This window comes from Aulostomus chinensis, chromosome 17 (assembly GCF_037954235.1).
Source record: "Aulostomus chinensis isolate RoL2024-O1b breed Wild chromosome 17, RoL_Achi_v1.0, whole genome shotgun sequence".
NCBI classification, from domain to species: Eukaryota; Metazoa; Chordata; class Actinopteri; order Syngnathiformes; family Aulostomidae; genus Aulostomus; species Aulostomus chinensis.
Window position 1 is genome coordinate 20,090,563 of NC_141336.1, and position 17,933 is coordinate 20,108,495.

At 42.5% G+C, this 17,933-nt stretch overlaps 3 protein-coding genes across 6 annotated transcripts in view; 2 read left to right on the forward strand and 1 right to left on the reverse strand.

Annotated features, from left to right (window-relative positions):
• The window catches only part of LOC147246701 (KATNB1-like protein 1), a 38,511-nt gene that overhangs the window by 12,239 nt on the left and 8,339 nt on the right, over nucleotides 1–17,933 (forward strand). The gene's annotated exons all lie outside the window — the stretch shown is intronic.
• LOC147246702 (fibrinogen-like protein 1-like protein) overlaps nucleotides 1–17,933 on the forward strand; it is a 41,424-nt gene that overhangs the window by 12,192 nt on the left and 11,299 nt on the right. The gene's annotated exons all lie outside the window — the stretch shown is intronic.
• Nucleotides 1–17,933, reverse strand: part of acp7 (acid phosphatase 7, tartrate resistant (putative)) — a 30,857-nt gene that overhangs the window by 7,864 nt on the left and 5,060 nt on the right. For 2 of the 4 annotated variants that reach the window (XR_015109908.1, XR_015109909.1), the window contains exons 5-17: nucleotides 17,475–17,500; nucleotides 16,480–16,577; nucleotides 11,636–11,698; nucleotides 10,770–10,884; nucleotides 10,463–10,576; nucleotides 9,787–9,853; nucleotides 9,374–9,441; nucleotides 9,216–9,287; nucleotides 8,770–8,907; nucleotides 8,453–8,672; nucleotides 5,762–5,868; nucleotides 3,855–4,017; nucleotides 3,503–3,627 (exon numbers count right to left, since the gene is read on the reverse strand). Coding sequence is in view for 2 of the 4 variants with exons in the window: in XM_086183546.1 (XP_086039672.1) it covers nucleotides 8,607–8,672; nucleotides 8,770–8,907; nucleotides 9,216–9,287; nucleotides 9,374–9,441; nucleotides 9,787–9,853; nucleotides 10,463–10,576; nucleotides 10,770–10,884; nucleotides 11,636–11,698; nucleotides 16,480–16,577; nucleotides 17,475–17,500 (827 nt within the window). In the remaining 2 variants the exon portion in view is untranslated. Of the gene's footprint in view, nucleotides 1–3,502; nucleotides 3,628–3,854; nucleotides 4,018–5,761; nucleotides 5,869–7,805; nucleotides 8,673–8,769; nucleotides 8,908–9,215; nucleotides 9,288–9,373; nucleotides 9,442–9,786; nucleotides 9,854–10,462; nucleotides 10,577–10,769; nucleotides 10,885–11,635; nucleotides 11,699–16,479; nucleotides 16,578–17,474; nucleotides 17,501–17,933 lie in introns of those variants that run through there. The other 2 variants (XM_086183546.1, XM_086183547.1) reach the window with 1 other exon arrangement.

Below are 17,933 nucleotides of genomic sequence, written 5' to 3' on the forward strand. Positions count from 1 at the left end.
ACAACTACGTGAGTCGGTTACTTAGGCGGCACAGTGGTCAGCACTGTCGCCTCACAGCAAGAAGGTTCCGGGTTCGAATCCCGGCTCAGGCACGGGATCTTTCTGTGTGGAGTCTCCATGTTCTCCCTGTTCCTGTGTGGGTTCTCTCTGGTACTCCGGCTTCCTCTCACCGTCCAAAGACATCAAGAGGGGACGAGGCTGATTGATACTCGAAATTGACTGTAGGTGTGAATGGTTGTCTGTCCATTTGTGTTGGCCCTGCGATGGACTGACGACCTGACCCGAAGCTGCTGGGATAGGCTAGAAAATGGATGTTTGGGTGGATGGAGTTGGTTACTCCAACCTTCAGATTTTCAGCATGGTCTGGTTAGGTCGGTACAAAAGCACTTGGTGAGGGTCGAGGACAAGATCATGGTTTTGGTTCAGATGAGTACGGTTTGGATGAAAACGGGAAGCCAGCACTCACCACTGGTGACATAAATTTGTACACAGCCGGCTGCACCTTCCCCGCTATCCACTCCAGCCAAACAATATCCAAACATTCTGTACAAACTGTTGTGAAACCATAGCAATCATCAAAAATGTTTTTTTTGACTCAGTATTCGTCACAGCAGTAGACTTGCCTGCATTTGCCTATCAATCCATCCTTTGCTCCCGCTACCTCCGTATACAGATTGATCTCCCTTTAAACTCAACATTATATGACTTACTGCTTTCCTGTGGTCAGCATTATTGCAGCCACTACGGCATCCATGATTACAGGCCAATTCCACAGCTTGTATTTACAACCTGTCTGCTTGTTCTTTTGGAGAGGACAGACTTGAGTGAAAGCAATGTCATGACATTTGTTGTTGCAGGAAGAAGAGAAAGTCAAGACGACACCAAAAAATGTTAGAATGCCAAGAACTGCTCATAGCTATAAATATATGAACAGAACTGGCAATCCATCCGATATCTGTTACCAGTATTTACTGGTATTACAATCCAGACCATTGACTAACTCCAAATTATCTAAAAAAAAAAAAAAAAAAAGTCGGAAACAAAATTACCCCAAAATATGCCAGATACAGGCACTGCATTCTGGTATTTGGAACTAGAGTCCACGCAGTTGAGAGCAAAAAAAATAATAAATTGAATCACATGAGGTCCCACCCAACTCAGTGGTTGGTTTACCACAGTATTACGTTTTATGGTTGAAACACACAATCATGGTTATGGGAAGCAAAGACGCATTCAAAAGCCTGACAACATAGCAACAGACATCCGGTTGTTGGCTCCAGCTTGACACCAAGGGGTGGGGCAGCAAGTATTGGGCCCTATACATCATCATTTCTACCTAAACAAGCGATGCTCGAAAGGTGACCCAGCAATATTGCAGCTAGCCGTGCTTGGCTGGTCTGTTGCTTTGTTTCAAAGAGCCAAGGTGTATTTGCAAACCAAACCAATCAAAATAAAGAACATTGGAATGTGCATTAGCATGAGAATAAATATATATATATATATAAATAAAATGCATATTCAATATTTATCTTTGGTTCATGTCCTTTTCACTTAGAAGGAGGAAGCAGGATTTATGACCTCTACACAGCCCTGATGGCATCTGTCTCTCCATATGTGTATGATCTGGACCAAATTGGTGGACTGAATGTTTTATTGACAATTTGTTGCGTAATTCTAAACTCAACAGAGAAAAGGAGAAGACTATCCTTGTGCCAAAGAACAGTGTAATGTCTTGTTCTTTGGTTGCGTTCGAACGGATACACGGCAAGTGTCACTAAATCTCGTCCCTGTCAAAGCCAAGATCATCCAGAAGATTTACATACAGATGAAGGGTACTCTCATGGGTCCAGACAGGGAACATACCTGTCTGTCTGAGTCCATTTGCAACATGTCACAAGGCCAAGGACATCAATGTCCTCTAATGACAAAACCGCCTGCAAATGCTGGACAGATTCTCTGAATACTTTCTGTTCTCTGATTCGAGACATCTGTGTTTTTGTAGCGAGCCAGTCAGTCAGTCAGTCCCTATTTAAGAGGCTGGTGAAGAGGCTAATGTTGTTTTTTCGAGGTACACTTGAGATCTAAAATTGCCCTTTCATTTGGATCTCTGAACCTCTCCATAAACACTGAAAACCGACTTACTGTCAGTGACACAGGCTAGTATGATCCCCCTTTCAAAACAACACTGGATACCGTCTCCTTCAGATGATTACCTTTACAGCCTGAAATGTGGCTTTGAGGACAGAGACGGCTCTCAGTGTTGCCCCTCATCTTTCCATTCAAGCCCTCGCTCATTTACAAGCATCCCTCCAACCAAATGCACAAATACAAGTACGGACATATGAGCTCGAGCTGATCATTGCTGCCCCTCAGGGGAGGTCTGCACCACAGGCTGTTTGGTTTGCAGATTGCTTCAATAGCCATTATTGCTACCCAGCCAGTAGCATCATGGACACTAATAAAGAGTGACCCTGCATTAACACCCTATGGGACATAAGGTGTTGAAATATTGTCTTATGGACGGGATCGTGTTAAACCCTCCTTGTAACATGCTTAAAAGGCTAAATCATTTCCTTTGGTCGTAGCTGGGACTGCTTACCCCTGTCATGTAAAATACTGTTGCAGCAGCAGGAGTATTTAAAATGCTCACAGGAGTTGCGGTTTCCACTCCTCTATTTGAAGAGTGTGAAGTATGGCCTCAACACGTGCCTGGAAGGTTAAGTCCTCAGACTCTCTTTGAAATATTTCAAGGGGGTAAAAGTTGAAGCTCATGAGTGCAAAATCCATTATATGATCACCTCATTCCGATCGAAATTGTTTGAAAACCAAAGCTTTAAAGGAGTTATCCTCTTACCATTCCTGTAAAACACTGGACATGAAAGAAACCCACTGTCGTTTCCTCTGCTAGAACTCGGATCATAAATGCAGATAAAGTGATCGCTATGTACCCAAAATCATGAAGGTGAGCAATTCACCGAGCTCTACGCGAATAAACATCAGGCACCACTATGAAAGGCTCTGCTGAGATTTTGAAGAGTGACAATAACTAAAGTTAAAGATGGCAGGAAGAACGTCTGGCATATTACCATCTAAAAAAAACCAAAACCAAAAAAAAACAACCCAAAAACAGATAATGAGCCTGGCATTGTTCTCAACAGTGTCAGCAGTGCCAGTCTGCCAGAGCAGAAAGCAGAGCAATTTGTCTCAATCAGAAAGGCATGAGCCCTGAGAGCATGTGCAGTGGCTCAATGAGATGCATCCTTGGAACTATGACTCTGACCCTGGGTAAGTAGTTCCGCAAAGCTAGCTGCGTTGCTAATGTCAGCTTTACATTATCAGAAGACCGACGTACTCCGCTGCATGCTGGCACCTGATAGAATTTAACGGACTTGATCCGATTTTTTCCCCTCATTTTTACAAAAAGCACTTATTTTATACACGTTTTGCGTGAAGTTTTCAAAGTTACACCAAAGGACACGGGTGCACTTCTGCTGCTACTCACCATGTTGCTGCAGTATCCCTGTGGCCATGTGTGTCGATGTGGAGGGATAGATACACATGATGGGAGGGAACGGCATCCAGCTCGAGAGATAGTTCCTCCACGTAATGCACCAGATTTACAAGTCCCTGAGCAAAAGAGCATAGTGCGTATTTCTTCAGTTAATCACAAGCAAAATTCAACTGTATTTTGAGTGTTAGACAGATCCATGTTCCTGAACATACTGTTCCAATACAAGGCAGGTTGCCGAATGAATTTAAAAAAAAAAAAAAACCACATTAAATTTACTCAGACTTTTTGAACTGCATGAAAATCCCAATTCTGCCTGCCAACAGGGTCTAATTTGGTAACATACCAGCTTTGTCGCTCAGCTCCCAAGACCCCTCATGAGTTGAGAGGTAATGAGTCGACTCTCTGCACCACAACCCAGCACTTCCTGCAGGCTGAGATGAGTCCTCCATAGCCCTCTAGAACAACCTCTCCTCTATGACCCGTGTATCCTGAGGTTCTTCGGATGACTTAAGTGAGGAAGAGACAAAAATGAGGGGCCAAATCTTTTTACTGTTGAATTGCAATAATAAGACATTGGCCCCTGCACTAACTAGAGTTCCTCTAGCGTGGCCAAAGAGCAGTTAACCTAATGTCTTCCTGATAAATTGCAGCATTACTAATCAGGCTGGGGGACTGCACAAGCACTGCTACTGATGCTTGAGTAGCCTGTTCTGTGGTCAGAAGCGCATGGAAACCTTTCCATCTGTAAATAATCATACACGGTACTTTATATTTAGAGGGCAAAGATTGAGTCATTCCTCTACATAAACTGGCCCGTCACATTTCCAGCTGAAAGTTGCGTGAAGAGAGCTTGAACGGCACGAAATCCTGCAAACGGCAAAACTTACATATGATTACGATAATCAAAACTGCACACATTTTGAAAGTACTGACATGAAATTACGTGATTTACATGTCTGTATGCGATGACACAGCAGTAGACACAACACGTGGTTCGATTCCTTATGGTGGTTTATCATGGAAGATTCTTGAACTTCACTTTTACTGTTATTTCGACCAAAGGGGATGGGTCCCAGATATCCTGAAATAATATACTGCTTTCATCCACCATGCAGTCTGATCTATTTTGGTTTTCTTTTCTTTCTTTCTTTTTTAAAAATGTGTTTTAAATTTCACAGAAATAAATAAAACCACGCTCTTAGTGAGACGCTATCGTGTTTACTTCAGATTTACTGTTGTAATATAGTGTGTTTGCAGTGCACATGCCGTGTTCTTGTTGGTGCCGTGTTCTGAAGCCCTGTAAGTCGTTGTGGTGTTGATGTTGAGAGTGGAAGTATGGCAAGAATGTGCAGTGCATATGCCTAGACACTCTGTACTGGCTGTACGCCTTGGTGGTGGTCTGAGGCTGTTTAATAGCGGCGTTTGGTTCTGGAAGAACACTGAGCTTCTGGATTGACGAACTATTCCCAAGACCGAGCCTAAGAGGGCCTTGAATTCATTACACATGTCCCCAGTCTCCTGGGTTTAAGTGTGTGATCATATGCGGCTCCTTGATCACCCGTGGAGAGAAATACCACACAGAAGCTTGCTCCTGTCGCCTGAGGGATTTTGTTGTTGAGTGCGAGAGCTACAAGGGGCTCTTGATAAATAGATAAATAACATCGGTAAACCGCAGAGATTAACTGAAGAGTATTCTGAGATGTTTTATAGAGTTTTCACGGTTGTTTTGTATACAGAGAGACATCTGCTTCTCACTCTCATGTGGTCTGGGGTTTACTAAACCATAAGCTTGGGGAAGGGGAAATGGCTGTAGATGTATCGTTACAAATTAGTAGGAAGTGATGGAGTTTACCGATGTGAGGAGGCCATGTGGTCATGTCAAGCCCTCGAGAAGGTTAGTAGTCTAACCAGACAGACGGCAGATTTGATATTTGTAGGTCATTAACCACCCGTGAATTTTGGTAAATTCCAGTCCAGTGTTGGGCATTAAGATCATACAGGACATACAAATTTCTCATGTTAACTATGCAAGCAGCAAGGTCAAATCCAAGGATCAGTATTTGAAAATAACTACCACGTACAGCCAGTTTGTTCATATCTGGCTTTGCGGTTGCTCTCAACAAGCCTTCAGTGGCACGAGGTGGATGTGCTGCCTGCACAAGCTGCTCATCCACTGACCAGGAGAAAAGCTTTGGTTCACATTGTACATCCTCCCAGTGGATGGAGCTGAGCAGTAGCAGGGTAGCTTACCGTCTTGGAGGCCGTGCTGCTGCTGGTCCCGCTGGACGGGAGCCTCAGTGGTGGGTCTGGCCAGTCGGACACTGCTTCAGTAAAATCACTTATTCTCTAAATGTATTCTGGAGGAATGATAGGAAACATTTGTAATCACCACATGGGGAAGTCTGCAGGAGAGCTGTGCTGATCTGTGAGAATCTCTCATGTGTTTTGGTTTGTGTGCGTGTGTGTGTGTGTGTATGTGTGTGTATGCATATGCTTGTGTGTGTGTGTGTGTGTGAGTGATGTTTTAATGGACACCAGAACAGAGATCAGAATTGTCACAACAGCTGAAAAACAACGCACCCCTCATGAGCCGAGAAAAAAAAAGTAAGCACTGAGAACAGGCTGCAGCACACTGCCATCATGACATAGAAGACATAGACCATCCTACTGGAAACTTCCATCACTCGACCACCACAATAGCGACGGTCTCAGATAAAACACAAACCCATTTCTGGCCCGTGACCATCCCAGTTACAAGACTTTGGCCCAGTGGAAGCCCTCGGTTGAGGCTGAGAATAAATGCGCTGTTAAGAACCAGACAGTCAGATGCAACAAAATTTGTCGTTCGGTCGACAAAGACCCTTAACCTCACCTAAAGTGCAGGAATAAACACATCATATTTCATCAGGCATCTAATCTTAAGTGACATGTTATTTTGTCTTTTTGCTGGAATGTGATAAATATTTATTTCTGCGTTTTATAAAATCATATAAAGTAAACTGTGTGCAGCATGTGGCCATGACATTATTTAGAATAAAAACTTCCCATGCATCCAATATTTGCATCATGCGCATTGATGAATGACTGGAAAACAACCACTTTTATTGGACTATAAAGGCAGTGGAGAACATTTGTTAATAAATATGAATCAATCCCGTCTTCCCGTCTGGCAGCCTGCAGTCTGCACTCAGCACTCAGTCTCTGGCTCAGCGGGGGGGGCCACAATATATGGAGTAGAGCGGGAGCAGGTCAAAGAGTAGGAACTCAGCGGTGCGGGGCCTTCGCTGAACAGATACTTTTACAATCATGAGGCTGCGTGAGTGGCAGATAGCGGTGGGTAGGCCCGCCAAGAACATGTGAGCGTGAGGTATGATCACTATAAGCTTGTGTCTCTTTCCTCTGCCAGACACCGCTGCACCGTAGGCCGTCGACATCAGAGAGAAGTTCAACAAATGTGTGGTTCGATTTACAGACGCGCTACTGACGTCGCGCCGCTTTCACAATCTCAACTCGTGACTCTTATCTGTTTTTTTTTTCCTTTTTACTAACTAGTTTTGACACATCTTGACTAAGTGTAAGCTTCTTCAATGTTCTGTGTGTAATGTTTTTGGTCCTTAATTTGAACTTTCCTTGCAGTGTTTCCATCGCTGATTAACATATAAAACATGTGACTTAAATACAAGCCCCTGCCAAATAACAGGCCGTATGTTAAATCATGTGTGTCGAGTTAATGAATCATTGATTTTTGCCGATGTTTCGTTTCAACAGAGTCATGAGATGATTATAACAGACAGACAACTCAAAAACACTGCTGCCGATCTGCATTAGTTGCTGCCAATATTCATCAGTAGCAGCATGCTGCTATTAGGAATTATTACCACCATAGTGATGAGAAACATGCCATGAGCCACACTTGTCTGGGAAAAGTGTCTTCTCCTTGCGTACGTCCCCAAGCCACAAGAATCCCTGACTTACATAACAGCATTTTGTGTAGGCGTACACTTCCATTTGGCTTTTTGTTTTAAATTCTGGCAGCCACACAGATGCTTAGGTGAACAGAGTTTCCAATATCCTGATAGGATTAGCCAAAAGAGAATTGATAGAGTGATAGAGGGAGGATCTGACCTGTCTTAAGTATTTTCGCAGGCTTCTACGATGACAGATATGCTAAGAGGGGATTGGGGCTCACTGCCTGCCAGACTCATGCTGTCCTATCAATGTAGGGGACCAAACGAACACCCAAAAATGCTTTAACCACATTTATGCACAACAATCACACGAATGGAGGAAGAAGTCACGGAAAAAATAAAAAGATTTATTCAAACCATTCAAACATGTACATTTACTGTCGATGCTCCTTAGAAAGTGGTCTCTCTGTCAAATCAATCAACTAATTCACCAAGAATAAAAGCATTTGTTATTTCAATTACGATTTTTAAAAGCAGAAAAAAAAAGTGCTTTGTAAAAAGTAAGAGTGTATTTCCTGAGTGGAATGGGGGGTCCGAGGATGACTTTAAACATTTGTAGATAAACGACATGCAGAAAATGGCTGTCAATCTCTCTGACAACGCACTGGAATCCAATTATTGTGAAAACTCTACTCGACAAATTTCATTTTTTAAGCTCAAAGTGATCAGAGATACTTGTGCGTTTGTCTGATAACCAAGCAAGTGAAGATGTGATACCATTTGTTGCACAGAAAAATCGCAAAATTACTTTTCACCAAATTGTTTAACACCAAATTAAAAAATAAAATTGGAAGAATTATAACTGCTGCGTTGATATTCACTGACTCTATTGTTGCCATTTTGTTTGAGGCAGCTTCTCCTCTACACGCACCCTCCGTCCCTCCGCGCGCTAACTGCAGCATCTGTTTCCTACCCATAATGCATTGTGTTTTGTTTGCCTTTGTGCTTTACATCCTATATAAACTCGTCTCACCTGAAGCGACCCGACTGACTTGGAAATGCTGTTGCAACAATGGTCTAGACCGTGGTCCAGGGGAGGTTTGGAACCTGTAATTAAAGTTCAGATCAAAATGGAAAGTCCAGACTGAGCGAGGTGGATGTAAAAGTTCACTGAAGGTCGTCTTTATTCAGAACCAGGCAGTGAAACCGTGCTTTTCCTTGACCACCCAGATGCTGTCAATCACTTTGCCATACTGAAACACATAGAAAAGCTTTTGTGATTACTGTGACCTTAAAATCTACCGTTTCACTTTATGCGTGCTTGAGCCCGTGTTTTCCACATGTGCTCACCTGATCATCAGAAACCTGCTCCAAGTAAAGATGGGTGGCGTTGACCACTTGCATGCGCGTGTAGCCGTAGTCTGTGCTGCGGAAAGCACTCCAGTCTTTGGGATTTGGATTGAAACTGTCAGTCTTCTCTCTGCAGCCCTGCGAAGGAGTCACCGCTTATTAAACTGGATCTCCTCTCTCGAGGTCTGTCCACAAATCCCTGTGTGACATTTACAACGCTCGTCCTGTCTCGGTGTGAGTCTGAATACATTTTGATATGCCAGCGACTAATCCCGCGGTTGGATGACAACACATGCCCTGCACTGCTCACTACCACATCACAAGACACTTAATGAGTGGAACAGCTGGCACTAAACTCAAGTGGCAGAACAGCTGCTGTGCAGAAATGACTATGAATAATGCATAACATTGTTTTTGTTGATGTTGCATTGATCTAAAGTACTTACAGCAGAGCCGGTGATAATGTGTACCGGAGCTTTTGGGTTCACATACGGCTGCTCTTTGCTCCCATTGTGCACCTTAAGAGGAAAAACAAAGCAAGTCTGTTGCTGATCCAAGATGAGAAAGACAAACAAATGTTGTTAATTAAGAACGCAGGACTGACCTTGTCCCCATAGACGGGCCAAAGTCTCTCATATGTGTGCTCATGTGCCCACAGCTCCAGATCCACGCCTGTGAACGATATTTGATACGTAAACAGTACACAATCTACTGCTTCTCAGATCCTCTGCCTGTTTCGTTTGGAGATTTCACAGTAATCAACAAAGCATGATCGGAGCAGCCAAAACTTTCAAAGTTAAATAATTGAATGCAACAAACAGTCTCAGAAATGTAATACAGAAAAAACATTTGGAAATGGGATGTCAGCCAGACCAAAGCCCTGTTTTTTTAATAAAGGATGTTTGGATTGCTCTGCTCTATGTAACTGTCAGGACATTAGGCTGCCTGAGCGTGCAAATTTGTGATCCTAAACACCAATTAGTGGCAAACAGCTGGTTGAAAAGTTAGGACCCGTACCATAGCGGTAAAATAGATCCTCTAGACCAGGAGCTGGCGGTTTGGTGTCATTCCGTCCCAGCCTGACCTGAGACATAACAGAGAGGAGCAATGACAGCATGAACTGGCATTAACATGGAAACACTACCTGATACCTCAACACACTACCTGGTAGAGCCCCATCCTGCCCACGCTAGCCTCACTCCAAACAGAGCCAAGAGCTGAGGGAAGTACGTCTAAGTGGAAACTATTTGGTCCAAATTACAGTGATTATGATGGCATATTGTGCGCAACGTGCTTAGGGGTTTTCGCTGTGGACTGGCCAGCCTGCAACACGTGTGACAAGTCTGTTACCAGTGGCAATTAAAGTATCAGGCAGCAGAGTAGAAAATAAATCCTACAAATACCTTTTATGTAATCGAGCTAAGTCTTAAACAATACAGATGTGCTGCTCTTTACATTGCCAAGAAAACAGTGCAGGGTAAACCGCAGCTGCTGTAGTAACTCATGATATAGCATCTCTCCTTTTTCCTGGATCAAATAATAAAAAGTTAATAATCATGTTAAGCCAGAACATTTCTGCACATCCAGGTGCTCTTGACAACCTAGCAGAACTGTGAGTGATCACATTTACTCAGTGGAGTCATCTTTAAAAGGCTACTCTGTGTTGGTCTCTATGTGCAAGTGGAATACATACATATGAGTCAAACTTGGTGCAGTCGTCCTGGTCGTCGTCGGAGCAGTACATTGGTCTGTGTCCCATGGTGATGATCCATGGTCGCACTGCTCGGTTCTCTGGCTTGTTGGCCTCCTGATTTAGGAAGAAATGAGAAGCCGTGAGCGTGTGCCAAATGAAGATAGGAAAACTGGAACTGAATGAGAAACCCAGAAAGTTTATAGTGGAGAAACAGAGATAGAAAGTGTTTTGAAAGATAATGGGGAAAGAAGACAGGAGAGAGGAGGAATTTTAGCCATCGCCAACAGATGTAATTGTTTTCATAAACCTCCAAGTCTTTCTTCAACCACTCGTACTGCTTGAAGAGAAGGTCCACACCGAATAGCAAATAGAAGTAAACCTCGGTGGAGATGGAGATGACGTGCGCTGACCCCAGGTTCCAGCTGCAGACAAACGTCGTTAAAATGATACACAGTCTTGACCCAGTAGAGGAAACATGCTGCAGCAAGAAAAGGCTTCGCTTTATCCTCTAGATAGTGTGAGAAATACTTTCAAATCCAGGCACTGTGTTGTCATTGGCATGTTGCTGCTGAATACTGTGCCAGATTATTCACTGATATGAATTAAGGCTAATTATTTTACCCAGCGTGGGAGTCAGGGGTGCTTACATCAAGGGTTAATGACAAAGCATGTGTCCTGTACGTGTGTACAGCATGCTAAGATCTAAAGAGTTTCCAGTAGTGGTTGTGGGATTGCAGAAAGCCTCCCCTTGTTCCTAACTATGCAGGGCTCTTGGCCAGCAGGTCTGTCTGTGTCTCGGCACAGCGACGGAGGAGTGGGCAGCTGGCCTGTGGTCTAACAAGGTATTATCTTACTTTCTGAGAAAAAGCGGTCTGTCGTTGGCGATGAGTCACCCAGTCAGATGTATAGCTCCTTTGTGTTGTCCCTGAGATAGGAGAGGCAAACTCACTGAGAGAGAGAGCTTTACACTCTGTTGCCAATCCCTCTTATAGTTCATTAATGGTCACTAAAATTCAGTAGGAAGTTTTTTCATGAGGCTTTATGAGGCCCTACTGGAAAGAAATGATTCCTCTTTTTGTGCTGCAAGTATCTATTTTTGTTTTGAGTAACTCCTTTGCTTGTGGTTCTTTCACCTGCTCAACTAAAGCTGTAATGTCTTTTTCCGTTTCTTACCTGTACCACAAGCTTTCCGTCTGGCCTGGCATGCTGAAGCGATTTCTGTAGTTGGAGAAGTTGCTGTGAACAAAAGAAGACACAGAGAAAGGGTATAAAGATGGATTACCATACAATTATGTTTACTAAACAACTGAGAAATTGCAATTAACGCCACTGACTCGTGGTGGATGTAAATGACTTGAAGGAACACAACAACTTTTTGGGAAATACAGTTATTTATGATTCTCCCCAGACCCAGACATGACAATAGTTCCCTCTGTACGTACTTTAGGGAACTGAGACCTATATTAGTGTGCAGAGACAGGCTGACTGCTGGTTAGCTTAGCACCAAGACCCCTGCTCTCCTCCTGCCTGGATGCAGTGACTTGACGCAGCACTTTCAAACTTAAAACATTTGTTGACTGGAACTTAAACACCTACAAGTAACCATGGCTGACTTTGTAAGAGAGGATGAGGATGTTTTATCTTTACAAACCAAGACCCTAAACCTGAACTATCTGAACCACAAATACACTGGGGGGAACTACAGGTTTTGGAATCCGACCAGACAAGCTGGACACATGCTCGCCTGCCCAACCACTACCATTCACTGAGCTAAACAAACTGGTAGCTGGTCTCTGAAGCTCTGAGCTCCCTATCGCACGCACAGAGGAGGTGGGGGTATCTACCCTCTTGTATGGATATGGGGAGGCTGTAAATAAGTGAATAATAAGAGAAAAATAAGCATATTTCCACAAAGTTGGCATCTTCCTTTAACTGCTATTTGAACAGCTACCCTCAGTACAATGAAGACCTCAAATTTTACTATACTTTGTACTTTTGCTTAACTATAAAAGCTAATGAACCAGCAATTTTGGTGCAGCCTGTCAGTGTCAATGTTCTATTTTCTATTCAACTTGGCAGAGAAGTCAGGGAGGTATATCATTGAGGTATGGATATATACCATCATGACCATCAGTCTGTGGTGGTGGCATCTGCTTCAAACATCAAAACTAGCCCGCTAGTGGCTACATCCACAAATTAGAGGAGTTTAAAAAAAAAAAAAAAAGGGCACGGCTTCTATGACATCACTCATAGGTTTTTAGAAAGGGACGTTTTTAGCTTTAAGGATCTGTGTTTACTGCATTTGCCGCCATGGTGGTCAGTTACTGGAGCCAGATAATCAAAATCTGGGCAATGTGGGGGAGCCTGGGGTAGAACTGAGATGAGCAAGTTGGAGCTACGCAGCTGGGTTTAATAGAGTGTTTGATACATGTGTCAATCATGAAAACAGGCCTCTAAATACCTCCCTTAAAACCGTGACATCTTCTACAATTTTAGCCCCAACAGTTTTAAGAGCAATCACATCTTCAGCTATGTCCATAGAGATTTTAACATTCTGTTTCCACTCGATTCAGATGTAGATGATCACTGCTATCAATCTACCACCATGATTATCGATCACTGCGAGCACAAACCCACAAGACTAAACCACAAAAGCTAAAAATCACAAGGACGTGCCCTTTAAAGTAAACCCAAAACTCAGGGTCAGCATATAAAATGACACTACCATCCACATAAGGGCAAAGATGTCCAAAAATGACAATTAGTGTACCGTGCAAAGAGAAAGACTTTCCTGGAAAGTTCCCTCTGACGCCAATTTGCAATTTTCTGTTTGTGGTTTTTAATTTCAGCATGAGCTAATCGTCTCAATGGGCCATTAACTACGCTAGGTGATGGAATGATCGTTTTCCTATCTTATGTAAGAAAGAACTAAAAAGAACAGATTTTTGGACAGCGGGTAGGTAGTAGGGGCACTTCAGACGTTTGGGTTGATGTAGGGTTAGCGGTAACTAGAGAACAGCAGGGTCAGAGGTCAACGGGTGATCACACAGACCTTTATGTTTGCTAAGTCAGCCAACAGCTAATGAGACCTGTGATTTCTGTGGACACTGAGGTCAGGCATAAATAGCTACAGCCAGTATGATAACCTAGCAGAGGTCATCTTGTGAGCTGTGACCTCTCAGCAGCTCCACTCGTCTTTGTGTCTATCTTAATTACCTTCTTTGTACTATTACTGCAAGCACTACACCAGATCATCACAATCCAAGTGTCAAATCTCTTCATTTAAGCCACGATCAGGGGAAAATCCTCAGAAGACACATGAATGGGTTCAGAAAGTGGTGTCTAGGCACCCACAGGGGTCATTCAGGGTCTTCTGAGGGGACCTCAGGCAAATTTAGATTTTAATTTCCAACAGGTTCTATTATGCATTTTAACACAAGAAGTCTGAACCTTATATAATATTCTTACTAATTTCTTGCTCATTATCTGGTCATTTCTCATTTGCTTAAGGTCTTGTTCATTTTGTTTTCCAGAGAAAATAAATTTGCCTGGAAAAAATGTGATGAGATTATTTACTAAAAAGAATTTACCGAATCACTCAAGAATTGCAAATTTGCAAGACAAAAATTAGAAAAACCTGTGGAGTTATATAATCATTTTCTTACTTTTCTTCTCTTGCTAATTTTGTGATTTGATCATTTGAAAGGAATAACATGAAAATGCTTAGAGAACAAACAAAAGGAAAAAAAACAAGACTGATAACAGACAATTAACAACAAAAAAACAAAGCATAAATAAATGGAATGATTCATTATTTGATATATTTGGGCGACAGATCAGAGATTCTGGATCACATTTTGTGTTCAAATATTTGTGGAGGTGTCTGCAGATATAAGGGTCCCCTTTGATGGAGCTTAATGACTTTTGTAAGGGGCTCATTTCTTATTGAGTCAACGTGTGGGTCGTGTCAATCAATACCCCACCTAACCCCCAAAAATCATTGATGGTAAGATAAACCAGCAGGCTGGCTACTGCATTACCTACTGCTTAAACTACTGTGGTGAACTAGAAACAGTCTGGAGGTGGATTCATACTCCCATCTGGTGGCTCGGCAGTGTATCACCAAATATTTAAAGGATTCAGGTAAGACACTATCAAGTCAATAATCACAAACAACATATAAACATAAAGTAAGTGAAAGACTACATTCAGTTTCTAGGAATCCTCACTCCCTGGGCCTGCGCTGAGGGACAGTCAACCACAGGCTATAAAGTCGTTTGTTTTGTGGCCGAAGGGTGGAAAATCTGATTGAGTAGAAACATGATTAACTTAAATTTGTGTTATTAATCCAAACAATGGTCCAGCGTAACATGTCATGTCCTCCTCTGTAACCAATCACACACTTGTTTCCATGGGTTTGCTTTTCTGTGAAAATGAGCTCAGGGTAGAAATCCGCTGCACGTCAAATCCAATGTGAGCAATCTAAATCTTTAATTGAGCCGACAAGATTTTCCCTCCTCATCAATTCTTCCCTTTCATCATCTGATGAGCATGTGAGTCCTAAAAATGCCCTCTTAATCCCAACATCGGAGACGTTAAATGAACCAGTAGTAATCTATCACTAACTCCCATCACTGGACAGTGTTTCACAAAGACAGTTACGTCGCATTCCCTGCAACGGCCTGATTACCCGCACATTGTGCTCGGTGAACAAAGACAGTCTTGATTGGGGCCTTAGCATCTTCCCGCTGCTCTCATCCTACTGGAATGCTGACTGAAAACTTTTGTGGTCAGCCTCGTTTCAATTGCCTTTTACCCATTAGGTTTTGAGGTTGGAAAGAGGGACGAACAGAGAAGTGTAGAGAGAGCACAACAGAGAGCAAGGAAGCAGAGCAGAGGCCAGATGCTGGGAGTTTTTGGATTTTTAACAACACCACAAAACAAAACACACATTGAGGTAGAGAATAGAGGGAGAGAGACAGAGACAGCGAGAGAGAGGTTCTTGATTTCTGGTTATGTAATGTTGCAAACTGCTTCTTGATATCAGGTTCTCATGTCAAGATACAGCGCCAAGAAAAAGAGACTACTGTTAGCTGCTGCTTAATGCAGACCAGGCAGTAGTCATCTTACACATGGCAGGGCCAGGCGAGGACTCTTCTCAGCATACCAGAAACAAGTAAATATTATGGTGCTGGATTGTGATTGTTTCTACTCAGAAGTCATTCTTGTACAAAATACTATGAAACTAAACTTGTCAATTAATACCTGCAGGACTGACAATATCAAGGTGGAATATTATATTTCTCCTGGACTGATAAAAGGCCAAAGCTAGTGGAGGAATTTTGATTGGTGCAAAGTCGGCTGATGGTTTGAAAATGTTGCCAATAGACTGAGATCATCAAACTTAAAGACATTCAATCGTTATGATAGAAGAGGAGCCGTTATTCCTCATACTGTCCATATGATGAGACGGTCAACTCAATGTATCCACCCTGAATTTGTATATAATCTATTATCGCTCCTCCTCAGTCTAGAGAAGTTCCCAGGCATGAATGTTAATGACACACTCTGTAATGATGAGTCAAATTGTGGACGTTCCCACCACAGCCACCACTACCGGCTGTCTCTGGGAACCGAAAAAAAAACGGATCATGAGCTGATGATTCCCACTCAGATAAATGTTTGTTTTGGAGAATGTTTCCTTGTTTGGATGTTGGTTGATTCTTGACACTGCTCCAGCCTTTAAAAGACCAAAATAGCTCCCATCTGTTCAAATGATACCATGAGGAGTTTTTCGGGTTGACCAAAGCGTTCGCTACAGTGGAGAAACTGTTTTCCGGGGTTTCACACAAACACAGTTCACAATTACAGTAACCAGCACTAAATACAGTTTGTCAGAGGCCGTCTAGACCCTCCTTCAGTTTGTACCACTGTACTTCACCAAAAGCCATTAATTCTACCCTTGTATATGGAGCTTAATGTGGGTTCATCTGTGATAACATTTGAAGAGCACCTACTATGTAGCTTCGTGGTTGCCGGGACAGGTCATGTAGGGCACGTAGGCCGCTATGGACTGGATCTGCCTCATAAACTCATCTCCAATCCTGGCATTGTCCTGGAACAGTGTCAGTCAGCCGTTAAACTTGACGCCGAGGATTTTCCCTGTTACGCAAGACAGCTTCATTTTTCTCCACTTACTGACATTAAGCCAAATTAGTTAGAAGTACTGCAATACTGTATACGTCCATTTTCCAGACAGTGCAAAAAGGAGAGGAATTTTTGGTTGTAGAAATCTAAATACTGGCATCAAAGCTTTAAAAACAAACTGTGGTGCATTGCTGCCCTGATGGGATTTACCTGCTACAGCTATTAATGCCCTTCCAGGCGCGAGTGTTTTTCTATTTATAATATCAGTGAAGCCACAGGATGTTCTCGCACATTCCAACTCAAAACACAGCTTGGATGAATTATGGTTATTAATTTTTGCTCTCGTCTGCCGATTGCATTTAACATTCTCCCAATATTCTTTTGGGGGGGGGGGGGGGGGAATGGCATGAATAATGCAGCAGCTCATTTGAGGAAAAATTATATTAGCATCCAAGTTTATGCCCACTAAATATCAAAAATGACAGCTGGGACGTTTCCAGACGAGCCAAATATGTTATTGGGACTCAAGATTTGGGGTTTAGAATGGCACTATTTTATTCATGACATTTTTTGGGTGACATGACGGCAACGCTCGCCTTTCACCGCAGAATTACTGCAGTAATGCTACTAATAAATGCTGCTTCTCAACCGCAGCAGAGCGCCTTTAAACTCACTAATGATAAATAGTGGTGCCTTGGGAAAGAAAGGCAGAAAGGTGAAATGGCTAATCTGGTCTGCCACTGTAGAATCAATTCAAAATGAGAGCGAATTTCAAAGTAAACACGAAAAGGATTTTGCTGTCAGTCGTCCTAGAGGGGGCACATGTTCCAAGAGAAGCTATGAAACGAGAAAGACAAAAGGGTACCTCGTGCATATCGTAGGCGAAGTCTCCTGTGAAACACAAAAAACAAAAACAAATTTCACAGATTAGATGAGCGATTAGTAATTAGAAATTAGAAATGCACACTTATTTTCAATATCATAACTGATATGTCCCGATATCATCATTTTTAAAACAAGATTCTATGCAGCGATGATTTGTGATGAAATAAAGTAAATGCTACATTATCAAATTTGCAATTTTTACATGTGTTTTTCAGTTCGTCCAACATTTGAATATCACATAAACTTGAATTTAAACAGAAAATACCAACATCATGGCATATCAGATACAAGCAACAAATCAAATACTGTGCATCCCTACTTGTTTGCTCTCGCCCTGCGTTCACTGATTTATAGAACGTGTTATGAACACTGACAAATCGGTCTGTTTGCTGTTTTCTATCTGGGGCTGAGTGGGTGGTGTACAGAGGGATTTTGTAAC